The 13,786-nt window shown below is 42.6% G+C and overlaps 1 protein-coding gene and 1 pseudogene across 2 annotated transcripts in view; one reads left to right on the top strand and one right to left on the bottom strand.

The window, feature by feature from the left end:
• Nucleotides 1–3,259: 3,259 nt before the first annotated feature.
• LOC121041014 (60S ribosomal protein L15-like) lies at nucleotides 3,260–3,944 on the bottom strand (annotated as a pseudogene).
• Nucleotides 3,945–8,718: 4,774 nt separating this feature from the next.
• Nucleotides 8,719–13,786, top strand: part of DCTN4 (dynactin subunit 4) — a 32,803-nt gene continuing 27,735 nt past the window's right edge. For both annotated transcript variants that reach the window (XM_040497876.1, XM_040497872.1), the window contains exons 1-2: nucleotides 8,719–8,883; nucleotides 11,539–11,609. In XM_040497876.1, the coding sequence (XP_040353810.1) occupies nucleotides 8,749–8,883; nucleotides 11,539–11,609 (206 nt within the window). In that variant the 5' untranslated portion in view covers nucleotides 8,719–8,748. The remainder of the gene's footprint in view (nucleotides 8,884–11,538; nucleotides 11,610–13,786) is intronic.

Raw genomic sequence — 13,786 nt, 5'->3', positions numbered from 1 at the left:
AGGGTTCGGACCCTCTCCCCGAACCCAGGGTAACTCTTAAAGTGGAGGGGACCCCTATTGACTTCCTTGTCGACACCGGAGCACAACATTCGGTCCTCCGCACCCCGCAAGGAAAACTAGCTAGCAAGAAGTCCTGGGTACAAGGGGCAACTGGTATGAGCCAGTATTCATGGACTACCCGAAGAACAGTAGATTTGGGAACGGGCCGGGTATCCCACTCCTTTATGGTAATACCAGAATGCCCCTACCCGCTGTTAGGACGGGACTTACTGACCAAGATTGGAGCTCAGATAACTTTCAGACAAGGGGGGCCTCAGGTCACCGATGGCAAGGGCCACCCCATCCAGGTCCTGACCATGAAACTGGAGGATGAATACCTCCTCCACCAGGAGGCGCTCCCGAGAGAGGATAATATAGACAGATGGCTACGAGAATTCCCCTCGGTTTGGGCAGAGACAGGGGGGATGGGACTAGCCACTCATAGGACCCCAGTCCTGGTAGAGCTCAAGCCAGGAGAGAGTCCGGTAAGGATCAAACAATACCCCATGTCTCAGGAGGCCCGGAAGGGGATCCAGCCACACATCCAGAGACTACGAAGCCTAGGGGTACTAGTTCCTTGCCAGTCTGCCTGGAACACCCCCTTACTGCCGGTCAAAAAGCCTCACACAAATGACTACCGACCGGTACAAGACCTCAGGGAAGTAAATAAGAGGGTCGTGGACATACACCCAACTGTTCCCAACCCATATACTGTCTTGAGCTCCTTGGCGCCCTCCAGGGTCTGGTATACTGTACTAGATTTAAAGGACGCCTTCTTCAGTCTGCCGTTGGCACCCCAGAGCCAACCCTTGTTCGCCTTTGAGTGGCATGATCCGGAGGAGGGCTACAGTGGGCAACTCACCTGGACACGGCTACCTCAGGGATTCAAAAATTCACCCACCATCTTCGACGAGGCACTACACGAGGACCTGGTATTTACAGACACCTTCTCTGGCTGGGTGGAGGCATACCCAACCAAGCATGAAATGGCTCAGACGGTGGCTAAGAAGCTACTAGAAGACATCTTACTCAGGTATGGTTTTCCTGCCATGGTAGGATCAGACAATGAACCAGCTTTTATCTCGCAGGTAACACAGGCAGTAGCCAAGGCGGTGGGGGCAAACTGGAAATTACATTGTGCTTATAGGCCCCAGAGCTCAGGACAGGTAGAAAGAATGAATAGAACCCTAAAAGAGACCCTTACCAAATTAACCATGGAGACTGGCGGGGACTGGGTGACTCTCCTACCGTACGCCCTTTACCGGGTTAGAAACACTCCTTACACTCTGGGTTTTACTCCCTACGAGATCATGTTTGGCAGGCCACCCCCTGTTATTCCCAGCCTTCGAGCTGAACTTATTGCTGAGTTTAAAGATCAAGAACTTTTTCTTTCCTTGAGCGGGCTCCAGAGGGTGCACGAGGACATTTGGCCGTGCCTCCGTGCCATCTACGAGGCTGGCCCGATCCCGACACTTCATCAGTACAGGCCGGGAGACTGGGTCTACGTCAAGAGGCACCACCGAGAGACTCTCGAGCCGCGCTGGAAGGGACCCTACATCGTGGTGTTGACAACCCCCACCACTCTCAAGGTAGACGGCATCGCGACCTGGGTTCATCACACCCACGCTCAGCCAGCGGACCCCTCCTCGATCCGGAAGGACGTTGTCACGCGATGGGCCATCAGTCGGGACCAACACAACCCGCTCAAGCTCAAGCTACAGCGCATTTGACCTACCTAATATTGGTAACTCTGTTAACTCTGCTTGTCATTGCTCATGCTGCCAGGAGTCCCCACGCCCCCCAAAACATCACCTGGCAGATCACAGGCACCAGCTCGGGGACAATACTTAATCAGACGTCCAAGAGCCACCCCAGGGACACTTGGTTCCCAGAACTTTGCGTAAACCTCCAAACTCTGTTCCCCTTGTCACCATAAATGCAGCCGGTCCCATGATTGGGTCCCTAAGCTACATGACAAGGGGGGAATGAAAGGGCGGGCCTACGCCAGCCGACTCCATCTTGTTCTGTGTCCTTCACCTTGACCACACCTCCTCCCCTTGAGTAACCCCCCCTCACCTGCCTAACAGGACTCGGACCCTTCCCCAGGACCCTTCCCCAGCCAATCGGCTGAGGCCATAGCCATTACCTCACCAACTGCCCCCAGGCCCCAATAAAACCTTTGTCCTTTTGAAACTCGCTCTCTTTCCCTGGTATCTCACCGCTGCGTCGGTGCAGGTAGGGGATTGAGCTCGAGCTAGCTCGAATAAAGGCTCTTTGCTTTTGCATCGGACTCGGCTCCCTAGTGGTCTTTGGGGATCACGAATTCTGGGCATAACACTTACCATAATGAATAGAATATCCAGACAGAAAACAATAAAGGAACAGTTGACTTGAACAACACGATAGGCCAAATGGACCTAACAGATGTTAACTGAACATCCCACCTAACAGCCATAGAAAATGTCTTCTTCTCAAGCACACGGGGGTTTTCCTCCAGGACAGATCACATGTTAGGCCACAAAATTAGCCTTCAAAATTAAGATCAGGGGCTCCTGGGTGGCTCAGTCAGTTAAGCGTCCAACTTTGGCTCAGGTCATGATCTCGCAATCCATGAGTTCAAGCCCCACATCGGGCTCTGTACTGACAGCCTGGAGCCTGCTTCAGATTCTGTGTTTCCGTCTCTCTCTGCCCCTCCCCCACTGGTGCTCTGTCTCTCTCTCTCTCTTTTACAAATAAGTAAACGTTAAAAAATTTTTTTAAATTAAGAAGATCAAAATCATTCCAAATATCTTCTCTGAACACAATGGAATGAACCTAGAAATTAGTAACGGCAAAAGAATGGGAAAATCAGAAATACGTGGGAGGTAAACAACACACTTGAACAACCACTGGGTCACAGAGGAAATCAAGAGGGGATTTTAAAAGTATCTTGAGACAAATGAAAATGAAAATATAGCATACTAAAAGTTATGAGATGCAGAAAAAGCAGTGCCAAAAGTTAAGTTCATAGCAATAAATGCCTATATTAAACAAGAAGAAAGATCTCAAATAAAAAACCTAACTTTACACTTTCAAGGAGCTAAAAGAAGAAGCACAAACTAAGCCCAAAGTTAGCAGAAGAAAAGATAATATCAGAGTAGAACTAAATCAAATAGAGAATGAAATAATAGGAAAAGAGTCAACAAAAGTAAGAGCTATTTTTTTTGACTGTCCTAAATTATTTGGTAAGAATTTTACAAACATTACATGTATTAGTGGTAACAGGGGAGCTGGAGAGTATTGGGTCTTCTCTGAGTCACACAGCCAGAACCACCAGTAGTATGGGGGAAATTGTGACCCTTTTCAAGGCCACGGCTCTTGTGGCCTACAGATGTCAGCCCTCACATCTCCCTGTGCTTGTGGTCTGGTTTGGTGAATCCACTGGGTGTCAGGATTTCTTCCGACAGCTTTATGGAACAGATCAATAAGGATAATCTCAAAGAATTTGTATGTGGAATCTTCGCCAATCCAGTAAGAATTCAAGACTCTCAGAGCCCCACAGTGGTGTCCAGATCGCTCCTCTGCAACAGACTGAAGGCTTCGGGCAAACTTTAGCTGGTGGACATCATGATGGACAGGATTGCCATAGGTAGCAGCACCCTTAGGAACTGGGCGTTTGCAGCCACCATGTCGCACATGAATCCAACATATAACATAACCTTGCTTGGCCTTGTACCCCAGTCTGTATGCTTTGTCGGGCCAGGTTGGGTGGGGGGCCCTGTGGAGCACAGGGAGCTGGAGATACAGCCAGCAGTGCACCCTGAGAAGAAAGCACATTACACCAGACTGCTTCTTCCTCCAGCCCCTGGATGTACTTGTAAGTGCCCATCTTGGCTTACCTTTGAACTCATGGCTGCTGCCAGACAGAAAGGCAGAGCTTTCTTTCTTTCTTTCTTTTTTTTTTTTAAAGATAAATACCACTAACAAACCCTTAGTAGATTAAGACGATAATCTTGAAAAGACTCAAGTAAAGTCATAAATGAAAGCAAACACATTACAATGGGTGCCTGAGAAATAAAAGGTCATATAGGGTTATTATGAACAATTTTATGCCAAAAAACTAGATAACCTAGGTAAATGGATAAATTCCTAGAAATATACAACCTACTAAAATGGAATCAAGAAGAAATAGAAAGCCTGAATAGACCCATAACAAATAAGGAGACTGAATCAGTAATCAAAACTTTCCAATAAGAAAAGCCCAGGACCAGACAGTTTCACTGGTGAATTCTACCAAATGTTCAAAGAAAAATTAATACCAATCCTTTTTATTTTTTTTTTTATTTTTTTTTTCAACGTTTATTTATTTTTGGGACAGAGAGAGACAGAGCATGAATGGGCGAGGGGCAGAGAGAGAGGGAGACACAGAATCGGAAGCAGGCTCCAGGCTCCGAGCCATCAGTCCAGAGCCCGACGCGGGGCTGGAACTCAAGGAGCGCGAGATCGTGACCTGGCTGAAGTCGGACGCTTAACCGACTGTGCCACCCAGGTGCCCCAATACCAATCCTTTTTAAATTCTTTTTTTTTTTTTTTAATGTTTTAAAATTTATTTTTGAAGGAGAGAGAGAGAGAGACAGGGCATGAGCAGGGGAGGAGCAGAGAGAGAAGGAGACACAGAATTCGAAGCAGGCTCCAGGCTCTATGCTGTCAGCACAGAGCCCGAAGCAGGGCCCAAACCCACGAACCGCGAGATCATGACCTGAGTCAAAGTTGGACCCTCAACCAACTGAACCACCAAGGCACCTCTCCTCTTTAAAATCTTTTAAGAACAGGAGAGGAACCACTCCCAAATTCTTTTCACGAGGCCAGCAACACCCTGATTACAAAAACAGACAAAGACACCACAAGAAAAGAAAACTACAGGCCAATATCCCTGATGAATATAGATATAAAAATCTTCAAACAAACTAAATTCAATAACACATTAAAAGGATCACACACCATGACCAATTGGGATCTATCCCTGGGATGCAAGGATGGTTCCATGTATACAAATCAATCAATGTGATACAACACAATGAAAAAAATGAAAGAAACCACACGATCATAAATAGACACAGAAAAGGTATTTGACAAAGTTCAGATCCATTCATTATTAAAACTCTCAGCAAAATGAGTATAGAAGGAACTTACCTCAACATAATAAAGGCCATATATGAAAAGTCCACAAATAAAGGAAAAACTTAAAAGCTTTCCTTCTTAGATCTGGTACAAGGCAAGGATGCTCACTTTCATAACTTCTATCCCACATAGTACTTGAAGTCCTAGCTGGAGTAATTAGACAAGAAAAATAAACAAAAGGCATCTAAATTAGAAGGGAAGAAGTAAAATTATCTATGTTTGTAGATAACATCATCATATATGTAGAAAACTCTGAAGACTCAACAAAAAAGCTGTTGGAACTAATAAATTCAGCAAAGTTGATGGATACAAAATCAACATATAAAAATCAATAGTGTTTCTATACACTAGTAATGAGCTATCTGGCAAGGAAATTAAAAAGACAATCTCACAATTGCAAAAAAATAAATAAAATACTTAAACTTAACCAAAGAGATGAAAGATTTGTACACTGAAAATTACACATTGATGAAAGAAATTAAAGAAAATACTAATAAATGGAAAGATATCCTGTGTTCATGTATTAGAAGAATTAATATTGTTGTAATGTCCATACCATTCAAAGTGATCTACTGATTCAATGCCATTCCTATCAAAATCCCAAATTCATTCTTTACAGAAATAGAAAAAACAACCCTAAAATTCATATGGAACCACAAAAGACTCCTTTTTGAGCAAAGAGAACAAAGGAAGAGGCATCACAGATCTTGATTTAAAATGTTACAAGCTACAGTAATCAAAACAGGCATAAACACAAACATATAGACCAATGGAACAGAATAGAGAGCCCAAAAATGAATTCACACATCAACAGTTAACCAATCTTCGACAAGGGTGCCAAGGACACAATAAATGGTGTTGGGAAAATTGGATATCCACATGCAAAAGAATGAAATCATATAAAAAATCAACTCAAAATAGATAGGAGACCTAAACAGAAAACCTGAAACCATGAAACTATCGGAAGTAAACATAGGGGAAAACCTTCTTGATATTTGTCTGGACAATGATTCCTTGGATATGACCCCAAAAGCACAGACAACAAGAGCAAAAATAGACAAAAGGGATTCCATCAAACTAAAAGCCTTCTACATAGCAAAGGAAACAATCAACAGAATGAAAAGGCAACCTACATAATGGAAGAAAATATTTGCAAATGATATAGTTGATAAGGGGTTAATATGCAAACTACATAGCAAAATAAATAAATACTCCAATTTAAAAATCTGCAAAGAACCTGGATATGTTTATATGTCTATAGATAAGTCAGATATATCTAGAAAACATACAAATGACAACCAGATATATGAAAAGGTGCTTAACATCACTCATTATCAGGGAAATGCAAATCAAAACCACAATGACATATCACCTCACACTTGTTAGAATGGCTGTTATCCGATACAAGATAACCAGGGTTGTCAGGATGTGGAGAAAAGAGAACTGTCATACATTGTGTGGGAATGTAAACTGGTACAGCCACTATGCAAAGCAGTATGGAGGTTCTTCAAAAATTAACAATAGATCTATCTTATGATCCAGCAATCCCACTTCCGGGCATATAGTCAAAAGAAATGAAATCAGAATCTTTTTTTTTTTTTATTTTTTTTTTCAACGTTTATTTATTTTTGGGACAGAGAGAGACAGAGCATGAACGGGGGAGGGGCAGAGAGAGAGGGAGACACAGAATCAGAAGCAGGCTCCAGGCTCCGAGCCATCAGCCCAGAGCCCGACGCGGGGCTGGAACTCACGGACCGCGAGATCGTGACCTGGCTGAAGTCGGACAGTTAACCGACTGCGCCACCCAGGCGCCCGAAATCAGAATCTTAAAGAGATAGCTGCATTCCCATGATCATTTCAGCATTATTCACAATAGCCAAGATATGGAAACAACATAAATGCCAACAGATGAATAAAGAAAATGTGATATATAAATATATGCACAATATAATAACTGTAATATAATATAAATATAGGTATCCTGCCATTTGTAGCAACACAGATGAACCTCGAGGACATTATGCTATGTGAAATAAGCCAGACCCAGGAAGACAAATATTGCATGATCTCACTTATATATGGATTCTCAAAGTCAAACTCATAGAAGCAGAGAGAATAGTTGTTGCCAATGGCTGGGGAAGGGAGGAAATGAAGAAATGTTGGCCAAGGGGGTACAAAGTTGCAGTTATGCAAGGCGAATTAACTTCTGGACACCTAATGTATAACAATGTGACCATAGCTAATACTGTATATTATATCCTTGAAATTTGCCGAAAGGTTCGACCTTAAGTGTTCTCATCAGAAAAAAAGAAAAGAAAGAAAATGGTAATTCTATGAGGTGATGGATATATTAATTAGATTGTTTGAGTTCATTATTTCACAATGTATATCAAATCATCAAGGTGTACACCTTAACTATATACCATTTTAAATTGTCAATTATACATCAGTAAAGCTGGAAAAAAAGAAAGAAAATATGCTGGAGGCAGTATGCACAGGAGTGATGCATGCAAGCTCTGGAGTCAGACAGAACAGAGTTCCGCTGCTATTTTTGAAATCTTAGACAAGTGGTTTCAATTTTCTGAGCCTCAGTTTCCCATCATTCCCAACAGAAATGATGGTACCTGGCTTTTGGAATTTGGGGGAAAATTAAACGAGACAATGTACGTAATCTTTTCATAGCGTCTTGTACTCAATAAGTGTTCAATAGATGTTAGCTAATATTAATATTCAGTTCCATTTCTTCTCAGTCACCAACTCTAATGTCAGACAAATAATACAACAGCGCAAGGAGAAAAGCACGCAACTGGTGGCAGGTAACCTGGGTTCCAGTCTCTGCTAGGCCAGTTCTAAGTGGTCATTTTACATAAAATAAGCCTTAGTTTACGTATTAGAAAAAAAATGTAGCCGACACTTAGCAATAATGTTCATTCATTGATTTAATTCCTTCACTAGTAATACTTGTAGAACGCCCCCAATGTAGAGTTAGTCCTAATTCTAAGTATTCGAAACCTGGAAATGAATGAGAAATGGTTTCTGTGTGGAGGAGCTCACAGTCTAGGAAATTTCCAACGAAATAATGTCTGTGAAGATTTCCTACAGGTCAGTGGCAGGTGTGGTGTGACTCTTAACCTTCCGGTTCCGAAGGCACTCTGTCCCTGAGATCTTCCATCTACCTTCTGGAAGTAGGTCTGGAAGGTGAGGGCAGGAGAGGCGGTTGTAAATTCAACAAAAGAGCATCCTTTCCTTCTGGAGAAACAAGGAAAAGGAGAACACCGGGCCAGTGTGGATTTGACCTGTGATTGCGTACCTAATGACCGAAAGGTCAGACTTCCGTCCGGGCAGCAAACGCCCACTGAAACGCTGGGGGAGAAACGGGGATTCCCAGCTGCGCACGCGCACTTTAACTTTCGCCGAGCGCCAGGCCCCCTCTAGATCGGAAACCTTACGCAGTCTCCTACGAAAGACGTAGGAAAAGCGGCGTGGAAAACGCAGGCTCTTGGGTCACGTGACGCGGCGAGAGCGTCGTTGGCTCCTCCCCCCCCCAAGATGGCGTCCCTGCTGCAATCGGAGCGGGTTCTGTACCTAGTCCAGGGAGAAAAGAAGGTTCGGGCCCCGCTCTCGCAGCTTTATTTCTGCCGCTATTGTAGCGAGCTGCGGTCGCTGGAATGTGTGTCTCACGAGGTAACGCAGTCGTCCCATGAAGTATGTGTGTGTGTTGGGGGAGGGGAGAAGGGTTCGTCCTAGTCACCGCGACTGGCGGGTAGTTATTTCCTAGCTTGGTGATTGGCTGTGTCTTCTGTCACTCAAATTTGCTTGCGATTTAATTTGCTTGTAATTTGTCATTTGGAAAGAAGGAGCGGCCTTGGGTGGGGCTGAGCTGATCTTTTGGTTCTAGAGCACCCTTTGATTGGATAGACTTGACTTTGGGGACCCTGGCCGTCTCCTGGGAGTGGGTTGGTAATTGGGTGGGTTGGGGAGGAAGGTGTAAAGGTGCTTATTCAGGCTACTTGAGGGGCAAGATACAGTCTTTCCTGATTGATACCGGGTGGAGCTCTCATTCATGCTCCTCCCATCCTGGAAGTTCTGCCCCTACTTTGGCCAGAAACTGGGCCTTCCACTGTCTGCCCGGGCTGTGTTCTGGCTCATGCCTAGGCCTGCAGCAAGGAAGAGGTTGGGTTGGGGCAAATTGAGTGAAAACCGCTTAGAATAAGGTCTGTCGTGTAAGAAGCTCAAAGGGTTCTATTCATGGCGCTTCTCCAGAGGGAATGGTGCTGGCCTTCGCAGGCACAAGTGGGGTTGGAAGTGGGATTGCTCAGAACGTAAAAGACCTACCCCATTTTTTAAAATTATCAAATAAAATTCCCAAACTTCTGCACCATTTGGCACATCTTGTTATTCGTTTAGTAAGCTTCGGAAATTAAAAGACGAGTAAGACATAAATCCTGCTGTTGAGTGATTCATGGTCTGGTTAAGGAAAAGCTACTGGTAACAGTTACTGTTTATTCAGTGCTTTCTGTATGCTGTGTGGTTTACCTAAGGCCAATAGAATGAATACCTTTTTAAAATTTTTTTTTTTCAACGTTTATTTATTTATTTTTGGGACAGAGAGAGACAGAGCATGAACAGGGGAGGGGCAGAGAGAGAGGGAGACACAGAATCGGAAACAGGCTCCAGGCTCTGAGCCATCGGCCCAGAGCCTGACGCGGGGCTCGAACTCACGGACCGCGAGATCGTGACCTGGCTGAAGTTGGACGCTTAACCGACTGCGCCACCCAGGCGCCCCATGAATACCTTTTTAAAAAACTATTTTGTAGTTAGAGCAACAGGCACAATGTTTGCCCTACATCACACAGCCAAAAATTTGGGGGTGGCAGGGGAGATCAGGATTTGAAACTCTGCAGGCTTTCAAATCAGGATTTGAAACCCGATTCAGAGAACTTCATTGAAGATCCCTGGACTGTTAAAAGTGCATATGAAAACGTGTCCTATACTGTAAGCCATTTTACACATTATTATTAATAATAATTATCTTGTTGGGTGTATTTTTCATAGTATTAAGAATTGTCAGAGAAAGCAGTTAAATAATACGAGAGAAAAATCCATGCCATATTATATACGCAATAGTTCTTGTATTTTTTTTCTCCATTAGTATTTTATCTGTGTATATCTCTTCAGCGGGTCCTTTGTCTTTTAGATGTTTCTTATTCCAGCTTCACCTCCAGAATTTATTGGATTAGAGTCTCGTTTGGTGGTCATTAGAGAGATCAGTCTCCATGATTTCTAAGGATCTGTTATAGAGTCTGTGACCACAACTTTTACAGACAGACTGGTGTGTACCTGGGCGTTTGGGGTTTGGAGAAGGATGAGGCTAGTGAGGGGTGGAGGAACCCAGAAAGTTCTTGGCGAGAACCTGAGATTGGATCTGCATGTGAAGGGACGGGCGTAATTTGAAAAGAGCCACAGGAAGGAACAAATTATAGTTTGCCTTTTATGATGAATAAGTGTAAATATTAGTTAGCAATACTGTATGTTCCTGGAGATTATTTAAGCAGCACCTTTATTTTTTCAAAGGTAGTCCTGTGTATAGCAGATGATGAAAGAAGAAGCCAATTTCTATCATCATATTGATATTCAAATAAATCTGTGTTTACATCTGAAGGTGATTAGGGTTACTAGAATTGTCAAACAGGATCTACCTACATTAAAGACAATTATTATTCAGACCTTAAAAAATACAATGAATTTAATTTTCTACTTTGTTTTTGAGTTAAACACAATAAGACTATCTTGCTAGCTTAGTAGTTTAATTTGCCATTTAAATATTTCCATAGTTGGCTCTAGCTGATTTTGTAAATGTTAATCTATGCTTCTGCAAATGTGTAATACTTCAGTAAGGAGAAAACTTTTAAGTCTTCCTTAACAATTTAAGTGTGGTCAAGTTATTACAGTCCATTAAAGCTAAGCAGGATGGAAGGATATTTGATCACAGCTTCACAAATTGGGTTATTTTATTTCATTAATCTGTTCCTTAGATCATCATAGAGTTCTTCTTTTACAAAGACAACTTTTAACACATCTCATACATGATACCCTGATGAAAGGGAGCAGGAAAGAGCAGAAAGGAAAAATGGAAGGGTTTTAGGAAATCCAGAGGATAAGAAAAAACTTGGTTGAAGAATAAACCCTAAGCTGAAAACAGTCTAGATTCTTTGGCAGATCAGTGGTTTCTCACTTGCCACTGCAGTATATTTTAGAATTCACTATTTGGCGTAGACATATATACAAGCTAGACCGAGTGCCTTTTTCTCTGATTTTTTATTTCTTGTTTCTTTCTAGGTGGACTCCCATTATTGTCCCAGTTGCTTAGAAAATATGCCATCGGCTGAAGCCAAACTAAAAAAGAATAGGTGAGACTGGGATCCATTTTTTTTCTGTTTTCCTCAACTATTTTTTGAATAAAACACATGGAATTAACTCTCATTTTTAACTAGCTGATTTTCATTTTTTAGCATCACCTTTGCTAAAGATGAAATGTCCTTTGATTTTTTAAATTAATTTTCTATTTTAGGACAGTTTTAGACTTAAGAAGTATTGTGAAGATGGTACAGAGAATTCTATTACTTCATACACAGACTCCCCTGTTGTTAATGGCTTGCATTATATGGTATATTTCCTTCAAATTAATGAACAGCATTGGTACTTTATTATTAAATAAATGCTATATTTTATTCAGATTGCCTCGGTTTTTCCCTAATCTCCTTTTTATGTTCCAGGATTCTATTTAGGATACCCACATTATATTTAATAGTGATGTCTCCTTAGCTCCTCTTGCTGTGACACTTTCTTAAACTTTTCTTGGTTTTGATGACCTTAAAGGTTTTGAGGAATACAGGTAAGATATTTTGTAGAATGTGCTTCAAACGGAATTTGATGTTTTTCTCATCAGCGGGGGAAATGTGTTATAGGGAGGAAGACAGCAGAGGAAAGTGCATATTTTGTTACATCACATCAGGGGTACATACCATCAATAGGACTTATTACGGTTGATGTTAACCTTGATCACCTGGCTTGAGCTAGTATTTTTCAGGTTTCTCTGATGTAGGGTTACTCTTTTTCTCCTTTTTTATACTGCACTCTTTGGAAGAAAAGCCACTATTACAGACAACACTCAAATCGTGGGGAGTTATGCTTCCCCTCTGTGAGGGTTATCTACACCAATTATTTGGAATTCTTTTGCATGGAAGATTTTTCTCTCCTCCCCTATTTATTTATCTAATCATTTACTTAAAGCATGAGTATTGATTTCATATACCTTAGGATATAATCCAATACTCCTTCCTTCCTTCCTTCCTTCCTTCCTTCCTTCCTTCCTTCCTTCCTTCCTCCCCTCCTTCCTTCCCTCCCTCCCTCCCTCCCTCCAGCTTTGGCCATTGGAGCTCCTTCTGTAGACTCCTATAACCCTTTTACCACCCCCACCATTGCATGGGCAGGGAGTTTGGGAGGTTGTTCATTTGTTTGAGCATTTTCTGACTTTCTGGTATTGCAAGATAATCCAGGCTCATCCCAGGACTCTGCCTCAGTCCTGAATTAGCCATTTCTCTAATTAGTCTAAAGAGTTTAAAGTCTCTTTCTCTAAAGAGTCCTGGTTCCTTTTATTAGAAAACTGGTATTAAAAACCAAGATCTGGGTAGTAGGTATGTTTGTTGCTACTGGGTGCCATTTGGTTTTTAGCTTAGCATGTATACCTCCATGGATGCGAACCGCTATTACTTATCCTTCCTGAACCCAAGAAATAGCTCCTGATGATCCAGACACTGTTTTTTGTATGCTGTCCACACATTAATTTTTATTTAATCCTCAAAATATCAGTGAGCAGTAAACAGTGGGCAGGTACTATTATTATCCTTATATGAGGATGTTATCCACATGGCAAAATACCGTATAATTAGAGTTATGGAGGAGAGCTTCGGAACAAGTCCAGGAGTGGAAGTGAAATCTTCATAATCTCAGATGGTGAAAATTAAAAGCAGCAAGGCCCAGGGGCCCCTGGAGGGGAAACATTGGCTGAGCACTAGGAAGAGTAGTGCCTAAGGAGAGAACAGAAAGCCCTGAAAATGCACTGCTTCTGAACTACTGCAGTTTGATGGCACTGTTTGGTTGCTGGGTCGGTTCTGGCACAGCACACAAGCAGTTATTTTCCAAACCCAGTTTCACAGCTTATTGTATTGTTGCCTCCCAGGTTTCCATTGTGCAACTGCTCTTCCTCTCTCAAGGCATGAGCTGTGACATTTGTCTTCGTCAGAAATCTTCGTGATCTGTACAAACCTAAAGAGTCTGAAACAGTTAACCCCAGACTGTTTAACAGTGATTCCCTCTGTGGAGTAGGATTGGGTTAGGCTCTAATTCTTTAAAAAAAAAATTTTTTTTTTCAATGTTTATTTATTTTTGGGACAGAGAGAAACAGAGCATGAACGGGGGAGGGGCAGAGAGAGAGGGAGACACAGAATCGGAAACAGGCTCCAGGCTCTGAGCCATCAGCCCAGAGCCTGACGCGGGGCTCGAACTCACGGGCCGCGAGATCGTG

The sequence above is a fragment of the Herpailurus yagouaroundi genome, unplaced genomic scaffold, assembly GCF_014898765.1.
Source record: "Herpailurus yagouaroundi ecotype Mexico unplaced genomic scaffold, PumYag 29, whole genome shotgun sequence".
NCBI classification, from domain to species: Eukaryota; Metazoa; Chordata; class Mammalia; order Carnivora; family Felidae; genus Herpailurus; species Herpailurus yagouaroundi.
This window is presented reverse-complemented; position numbering and strand designations above follow the sequence as displayed.